At 39.7% G+C, this 9,362-nt stretch overlaps 1 protein-coding gene across 1 annotated transcript; it reads right to left on the bottom strand.

The window, feature by feature from the left end:
- Positions 1-1,449: 1,449 nt before the first annotated feature.
- hoxc12a (homeobox C12a) lies at positions 1,450-5,449 on the bottom strand. Its single transcript, XM_061057651.1, has 2 exons — positions 4,786-5,449; positions 1,450-3,637 (listed from the first exon to the last, which is right to left on the bottom strand). The coding sequence occupies exons 1-2, from the start codon at positions 5,375-5,377 to the stop codon at positions 3,399-3,401; spliced, it is 831 nt and encodes a 276-aa protein (XP_060913634.1). The 5' UTR covers positions 5,378-5,449; the 3' UTR covers positions 1,450-3,398.
- Between the last annotated feature and the right edge of the window lie 3,913 nt (positions 5,450-9,362).

Raw genomic sequence — 9,362 nt, 5'->3', positions numbered from 1 at the left:
TTATTTGCTCATTTCACAACAGCTGTGGTTTGAAAACCAACATTTAGTCATTATTTCTGTTAATAACTGAGCTGACGCATTGGGCCCGATCGAAGAGAAGCGCCTCACACTGTCCTTTTTTTGTCCTGGAGGGTATGGCAGTTAATTCAAAACATGAACTACAGAGAAAAGTAAATAATTCTGTTTTTTCGCTTGATTAAAATCAAGCGAAAAGGGGGAATTTGTAGGGATATTAGGAAAGGTGGACATTTTTTAGCAAGGTAGACAGGCTTCTTTTTGACGCAGAGGCATCATTCGTTTTGGGGCGTTCTGAAGAGTTGAGCACTGCAGCGAGGCTTTTGTCAGATACAACCACATGTTTCTCTTTGCAATGCCAGTGAATCTCAAGCATTCTAAAATTGTTCTATGTTAAATTCAGTAGTTCATGAAATATCACGGATTCTTTGTGGGCTTACATCATCGCCCATGTGTCATGAACACTGCAGAAGTCATGGAGGCCGTTCAGTGGCTCGTGAGCAGGAGCAGCCGTACACAGTTCACTGAAAAGGCAACATGTGATCTCAACATCAGGACAGCACAACAGTTTCCTCCTCCATCTAGCATAGACTGTGTGTGCTGCTGTGGACAAACGCATTAACGCTTAGTTAGTTAACTGATCTAGGAAAATGTTGCACATGCAGCCCTGCATTGCTTTGCACGTCTCTGCCAATAGGGAGTGCTTCGGGGAGTTTATTATACAACCATCTCTGTGGCTTTTAGGAATCTGATCTTTTTTTTTTTTAAATCTGATCTCTACTGTTTGTTTTTTATATTTACAACGCCTTCAAAATCCCTAATGCAAACCAGAAGAGGAGATGCACATGGAACAGGACTGGCCAGGAGGCTCGGCTATATGGAGCACTGGGGTGTAACCCTATTACTGCTTTACAGAGCTGTTGCGTGTTTAGCTGCACCGTTATAGGCTTGTAGCACCAGTTACATTGATTAGGTCCAACTTCAAGGAGGGGAAAGGGCGTGAAAACGCGTGGAGGTGTTTCTTTCCTCAACAATAATGCAGTTGTTGTAGAGTCTTTGTAGTGTTTCAGATTAATATAAACGATAAATATTCAATGCAATAGGCGGTTTGGGACAAGCATCTGGTCGCCATTTTGCACAGAGTACTACCTATAGCTACCTTTGCGGCCATAATAACACAGGGCCAACATGTGTGGGCACCTATTGATTATAGTTCACAGCATGTCCGACCATATGCCAACAAAACACCCTCTCAAATTCATCAAAATGGCCCATTAAAGTTGGGATCTGTATTTCACTGCAGTGGACACACATGTATTTTAAAGCTGTGTTACATGTATCGCCCAATAAAATAATCCCCGCAGACAGAAAAGCTGATTTTAAAGGAAAGCATTCAGGGAGGCGACCCAATGACACACTAAGGTTACACCAATAAACGTTTCAATATTCTGTTTATTGAAGACCTTACGCATATACATTCATATCATTATTACTTTTACAAGACAACGTAGCAATCCTTACAAGCGCAAAGAAGGGAATGCGATGAGGGACGAAAAGAAGAGAACGAGAACAAACAACTATTTCACAGGAACAGGGATTCTTTAAATGTCATTTATAGTACATTTTCTTGCATACCGTTTCTTATACCCATTCTTGGCAGTATACTGTAATAGGCCTACATTTCCAACCCTTACAACCACAAATAGGCGATATGGAATGCGATATTGTACACGAGGATCAGTAACATAAAACACTATTACATAGCGATAAGGAATCCTCAAACAGGATGCAAATAGTAACATATATGTAATTTCATTTTACAAAGTTATACACGAGTACAAGGTAAGGAGAGGGACAATGAGCACGTGGCAAGGAGCAAGTACATAACGTATGCCTAACAGGCCATCCGTCCTTTCACTATTATTATAATAATAATAATAATAATAATAATAACAATAATAATAATAATAATAATACATTCTTTGTAGTCGTTTGCGTCTTAAACGCAAACTTGATGTTTGCATGTGATTTGTTCAGGAAAATAAAATGTTAAAAAAAAAAATTAAAAAAAAAAAGAAGTAACTTAGCCTATAGAAAAAGTGGCCCGCAAAAATGACTTATAGCTATTTCACATCAATAACATGCTTCAAATACATTTCACTGCTATAGCTTACTCGTTATACATGACAGATGATTCACTGCATTCCTCTCGATTTAAGGGAGATTATTCAATTTTCTAAACTTCTACTACTTATTTCCATTCTGAGCACCAGGTTTCAGAAATGCTCTTTTAGGCCTACAATTCAAACACACCCTCCACGGACCAGACGCAACTTCAGGCGGCTCCTTTGTTGAATCTTATGGCCTTAACATGTATTTATTTTAGAATATTTCCTTTACAGATACTACCGAGGTTATTGTTGAATAAACCATTTAATTGGCAGTCTGGATGGGGACTTTTAATAGCAGCTCAAAACCGTTTCCAAACGGCGATCTAACTCAACTGAAGAAATGAAACCCTTGCAGGATTCTGTAGCTGTTGTTCGTACAAGTTGACAGGTAATAAAAGTAAGAAAATACTTTTAGGAACTTGTTAGCACCTGAACAAAATAGTGGTGTTTTTATCAATGCGGTGTCATGGGGATACGGATTACATTGCGGTTGAAGTCCTCCCTCTCCTCATGCAGACTTCCTGCCCGTGACCATGAACGTGTCACAGCGCCAGATGAAAACAAATGATAAGACAATGTTTCTTTTTCTAAACAAATACGGCTGTGAAAAGTATTCGTCAAGTGGGAGCGAGACTTTTCTTCATCAGATCACAGCCACAGAGCAAAGATTGGGCGGATTCGGCTTCAGACTTTTCTGTCTTTCTGACCTCATTATTATTTTTAGACCTATTTTTTTTTTTGTTGTTGACATTTTACCAAGTGGCCACGCTCCATTTTCATTATGTTCGGATTCAAATTGGAACAAAAAATTATGTTGACGTTTTGCGTCATCCTTAAATCTGGGCTACTGTCTTGGCGACATATTACGCGTGGCTTACTTTAAGTAAATTGTTCTCTTGACAAATCAAAAGAAACAAGATACATGAAACAGTTGTCAGAGCTTTTTTGTGCGAATGTACCAAACATATTACAGTACTGTTATAAGTGTGTAAATATAGCTTTGAATGCCAACTACTGGCGTGTTTTTGGGCTTACATCGCCCGCACCTTTGAGGGAAACTGATAAGAAAATGTGCTGATAATTGCCTGTAACGTAAAAGATGGATAGATGAGTGCATGCACTGAAAGACCTAAGGGAGCGTAGACGGCTTGGCTTTTTTTTTTTTTTTTTTTTTTTTTTTTACTGCCTATCGATTCACCTTCTGCCGCATCTCTAAAAGTAGGCCAAAGCTTGCTCCCTCAGCATGAGTCTCTTCTTCTTCATCCTGCGGTTCTGGAACCAGATCTTGACTTGTTGGTCGCTGAGGTTCAGACGGTCGGAGAGCTCCCTCCGCCGCTGTCTGGTGATGAACTCATTCATCATGAATTCACCCTCGAGCTCAGCCAGCTGGAGCTTAGAGTAGGGTTTGCGCTTCTTTCTGGTGCGGGTGTGCATCGGGTACCACGGGGCAGCTGGAGGAGAGGAAGGAGGAGGTGGAGGAGAGGAGGGGGCATACAGAGGATTAGTCACCACAGTTGCAAAATCACGGTCACATCCAAGGTTATGAGGAGGCTATGGGGCGTCAGTGGTCCAAGGAATGCTTTTGTAGTTGGGTTAGTGTTTGCAAATGGAATTTAACATTAATTTTAAGTTTTATCCTGCAGCGTTATTACGCTATTTCTATTTGAAAATTGAATGCTTCAAAAAATAAACCACCCTGTTTTCCTAAAAGATTTCTAGTGCCATGAACATACAGAGAGTCTGAGCGTCACAGATGGTTTCTGAGTTTTGCACATGATCCGAGATGTTAAAATTCGGTTAGATTCATATTCAGAGAACTGACGGCCCTGCAAACCGTCACTTCCTCCACACATATCAAACTGGATTTGTTTTGGTCTCTTCCATTGACGTCCAGTGCCCATTTCAAACCCAGTTTCAGCACAAGCAGAAACGGGATGATAAAGTTAAATTGTTGATCATATGCTTTTCTCGATTTTTAACCCTTCCTTAAGGACTCAAAATGTCCTGCAGTTCGTGTTATAGGAAGTTTTATTGTTGTAGTTAAATCAGCATTAACGTGATAATTAAACCGTGCGTGCAAATCCCCCTACTTATTTGCGAGTTTCAGAGCATATTAAATGACTCCTGAGTACACAGGGACAGATATTAATTCTGTTTACGAGTCATTAAAAAGAAAACTCTCTATTCGATGCAGCCATCCAAAGTGCAACATCTATCCAAACCAACGTGCTAATGTTTGAACAAAAAGTAGCACCACAGCGAAATCCACATTTTTTCTAGTTTCAGCATTACAAAAAAAAGCACGGACAGGGGTGCTCTTTTACTCAAAGGTTTGGTTGCCGATCTGGTTTGGTGAGATTATCTGCAACTGTACACAACCACATGGCGCGTGAAGTATTTTAGGGCAACCCCTAGCGGCGTTTGCGCACCAAGCAAGCACCCTGCAGGCTAATGAAGGCTGCAAGTTGTGCATCAAGATAACGAGCCCTAATGACGCTGTAATACCGCCGGTGTACGCTACGTGCAGCCTGCTTTTCAATAATGTGAACTTGCGTTTTTTTGTAATAGTTGTGGTTAGAAAAATAAAAATGACACTTACCTCCGCCTGCGGCTATGTTGCTTGCATGGCTTCCCGGTGACACCAGGGTCTGTGTGTCGCTGGATGAAGGCTTGCTGCCCTCGTTGAGCAGCGAGGAGCTGGAGTCGGACTCCATTGACTGACAGGATGGTGGGTCTTGCGTTAGCTGCTCGCTCCCATAATCATATTTGGAGAAGGTGGCCGTGCTGCCAATCCCAGCGTGCATCCCGTGGTCAGATGTTAATGATGATGTGTCTCTCGCCCTGTCCTCCCGTTTGAGGCTGCTGCTGCCACCTGAACATGTCTCCCTGCTCCCGCTGCCGTTGTTATAGTAACATTTGCCCTCTTCTGGTCTGCTAATTTCACACGAGCGGTTGAAAGGAGGGTTAATAGACACGGGGCTGCTAAAGTAGGATTGAGAGTATCCATTGCACGGCTCCGAAGGATTCCACGGGAGGGAGCAAACATTGTCCCTTCTCGGGTAGGAGAGAGACGGTAGCCCCGCCAGTTGTCCCCCTGAAGCTCGAAAATTCGGGAAATAAAACGTGTCTCCAGTGTGGATGTTTACCAAAGGTCCCACAAACCCTGGATTAAGGAGATTATGCTCGCCCATTTCCGCGGGCCCGACCAACAGCTTCTAGTTTATTGCAATCTGACATTTAACATAGTTAAACCTGGAGGGGCGCCTGATTGGCCATCGCCAAACCACGTGTCCAGGCTAACTTCTGCTACACATAGTACCACCCACTCGGTCCCCTCTCAGACAAAACAAAACATTAACTTCTGTATTACAGGGGTTTATATGCTTTTTTAAAATACCATAAAGCTTTTTATTAAAAATGTAGAATCTTGTTTTTCCTTATTTGAGTCATGCAGAGCCCAAAAGGAGCCCGAGCTGCTTCTCCACTTACACTGCTGGAACTGTCCATGGCCTTGTTTAATTTCTTTATAAGATGGCTAAAGTTTTTTTAAACGCTTTTTCTTATGAAAACTGTTTTTCTTGCTGGAGAAGAAGGTGCATATGACATCTTGTTTTCTAGCAAATTATGGCTGAATATCATGTCAAATAAAGCTGTGATGTCCCAATTTTACAAGCTTGTTTTAAGAAAAGACTGATGCTCATTGCCGCACTCTGCTCATATTTACAGTAAAGGGGTCAGCAGGTTGAAGCCAGTGGCTCTGTAAAACAGGACGATATTCTACAAGGTTACTTTAAGAGGGTATATTTCACGTTATATTCTCTAGTACACCTCACATGAACAACTTTAACAGATACCTCCAATAAACGTTCGCAGCCAAACTCTGCTGGGATTGTTATACCTCTCACAATTCTTTTATATGAATTTTACAAGATATCAGAGGCCACTTAACTGATCCGAGCAGCTGAGAGGCTCTGCTTTATCTCGCGCTAATTAGTTGATTTGTAGAAGCAACTCTGAAGACACTGAGCAAATATGAGCCATGTCACACTGTAGTAATGTTTCTGTTTTGACAATTTTTTTTCCATATTTTATTACCTAAGTAAATAAGTTGCAGTGTCCACCACAGGGGAGTGTTTTTCTGCAGAGAGCTTCGCACTGATATGAACAGGATTCCGCATTTGACTACATGCCTTGCGCAATACTTTACAATAAGGCCTTTGGTTATCAAACTTTTCAATAAATTCTCATGACTGATCTGTGCCTTTTGCATTCATCTCCCGAGTCTATACATTCTGCAATTCTAGAGAATAAACATTGGAAGACGTTCTATTCTAAGATTTCGATATCCTGAAATTGTGTCCGCATCAACTTTACCCAAGTGAATTCATTTTCTTTCAAACAGAGCTGAACTCTCAGCTACTTATGAGACGACAACATCAAATTATGGATCTCAAAAGTCATCACATCATCTCAATAATGGGAGTGCTAATGTCTCAATTATATGTCACTTTAAAAGGAGTCTGAGTAACTCAAGAAGAAAGGAAGTTATAAACAGTACACTTTAGTAATGTGGGCTATAAACGTATAATATAATAGTTTTTATTTAATCAACATAAAATTCATAAAACAAGAAAAAAAAATCCTTTACATAATCAGACACACATTTTCGTCACCATCAATACACTCAAGTTCAAGCCGCAGTCACGGTGGGTTGAACTTGATGTTGAACTCAAATCTCAATTTTAAGTAAAATTAATATGAATAGAAAAATATTTAACATTTAACAAACTTTTGAGTAGCTTAAATTGAGGGAAATAGCTCAACAGATAAAAAAAAAAAAAGAAGTGCATATAGGAAGCGCCGAGGTCATTGCCCTCATTTAAAATCAACCTATCATATGTTGCTCTCAAAATAAAATAAAATATATTGTCGACAGTATACAAAACAAACGTAATGTTTTCGTTAATTATTTGATGAAGAGGCTCAACAAAAATGGTGCATGTTACAACAGCCTGCACATGCGTGCTGACAGCAACACTTGAGTGCTACCAATTTGCCAATGAGGTGTTATGTGAGACATCAGCATTCATTTAAACGTTAGTTTGGGAACGATTTGCCAGTCAGCCGACATCTGATAGCTGTATCCGACATCAGTGAGCGTGTATCTTATCTAACCCGCAGGCAGCGGGCCGGGCTCAGCCTTAAATAGAAAGAAAAATATATCAGCTGTTTAAACTGGAGGAGCTAGGGGATCCTCTGCCGTTTCTGCCTGTTCCCTGCCCCTCATATCTCTACACATACTTGCATCTAGTTAGTGAGTCTCGCAATGCAGCACAACATCAATCCAGTATAATATTATGTGCCTCGCTCTCTTGGAGGAGCACTGGGTTGTCTTGATATCACTTCTTGGGTGTGTTATGATAACAAAAGAAAAACAGTGCAGTGTGATGTTAACTACAAACTGGCCCGGATGGCCGTGTAGAGAGTGTAACATGCAGGCTGTAGTCTCCACTTTACCTCAGTGAAAGAGGCCATGTGTTGCGCTTCCTCGCCTAGTCTATCCACGCCTCTGCTCCTGATCTCCTACATATCCGCATTTCTCATTCAAACAACTGCTCGTCTGTTCACTGCATCTCCAGCTCAGCGATGATGTCATTTGTAACCGTGAGCTGCAGGCCCGGGACTCTCATTTACTTAAAGGAAAATGTGCCATTCAAAAAGAAGTTGGTAAAGGCAGCATATAGCACTGTCAAGGTCACTGTCTAGTCCACTGTCTGCGCGATATTGAAATTGCCCCTGAGGAATCCGCCGCTCCTGTCCAGACAGGGCAATCGCCTAAACAAAGGGCTTTTCTTCCCCTTTTCTCTTTGATTCTCTGTAGGCAGGTTGCCACAGTTATAGCCTTGTGCGGCCCTTTTAAAGCTTCCTTCAAGCAAAACAAACCACCAAGGGAAGTCTAAAAAGAAGCCACTAAAGTGCTAGCGTTTAACTTGAAGGTTTGGCTGATCTGTTTCATTTGTTTACAGCAGAAGACTTTGTGTCTCCAAGCATCAAACTTTCTGCTCAGAGAAAACTTCATATATTCAAAAAAGTATTTGTTAAAAAATAGATTGATTTATATCAATAGTTACATAATTATATTCTCAAAATTGTATAATATATTCGTATTCAGCCACTCAATCTTCACCATCACTATGTAGATATATGCACACTACACATTGCAAATTATAGCAATGCCTAAATACAAACATTTAAACTTCCACAGGCCTATTTGCTGCAAATATAAAAAAATATTTTAACTTAAATTTTCTTTCAACTACATTTTTTATTTCGAAATGTAACCAGATTACAAGGCGCGTGTGTGTTTTATATCAATATAGGCCTGCACAATTAATATTCAATCACGAGAATTAAATGTGAACTACTCATGCACGACTTCCGTAATCATGAGGAAAACACTTTCTAACTGAACTTGTTTGATGGCGTGGGTCAGGTGGGATTTATTTGAAAATCTTTCACAAACGAGATTTTTTAAATGATCTTCGCTGTCAAATGTGCGGAACAAGTCATTATATTCATACAAGAAAAAATAATAAATGATAACATGTATTTCATGACTGAACGCCAGAGTCCTGTCTTTTTTTTTTTTTGCCGTCTTATGCTGCCCCGACGAATGATTCCCAAATTATCAAATATAGTCGGAGAGAGACTTGTCAAACCACAACACATGATTACATTTATGTTCAAATAAATGTAGCCTATATCTATCCCATAACGAAAGAGCAGAAAAAATATTTTCTCTCAGTAATAATGTGTAGGCTATATTACTTGTACCATCCAATTAAAAAAATAAAATATGTATATATATATATATATAGTATATACTGTATATATAGGCCTACACACACACACACACACACACACATATATATATAAATAATACATATAAATATATACACACACACATATAAATAATTAAAGGCCTGCTTAAAGTGCTTAAAGTACATAGACTATATATTATAAAAAACTTTGTATTTATATATATATATATATAACCTATACAAAGCAAACTAATAACTGCCAACTCTATATTTTCTAAAAGTTCCAAAAACAACAAGTAAAGAAGTGTCCTAACAATAAGAAGGAATAAAGAGAAGTGAAATGTCTCTGAATGAG

Source organism: Labrus mixtus, chromosome 15 (assembly GCF_963584025.1).
Source record: "Labrus mixtus chromosome 15, fLabMix1.1, whole genome shotgun sequence".
Classification (NCBI taxonomy): domain Eukaryota; kingdom Metazoa; phylum Chordata; class Actinopteri; order Labriformes; family Labridae; genus Labrus; species Labrus mixtus.
The sequence above is the reverse complement of the archived record's forward strand: the minus strand, read 5'-3'. Positions and strand labels throughout refer to the sequence as shown.

Excerpts from the sequence above, each read along its gene's own strand:
- hoxc12a (XM_061057651.1), bottom strand. The coding sequence starts at position 5,377 with ATGGGCGAGCATAATCTCCTTAATCCAGGGTTTGTGGGACCTTTGGTA. Across the intron at positions 3,638-4,785 it reads CAACATAGCCGCAGGCGGAG|CTGCCCCGTGGTACCCGATG; the intron begins GTAAGTGTCATT and ends CCTCTCCTCCAG.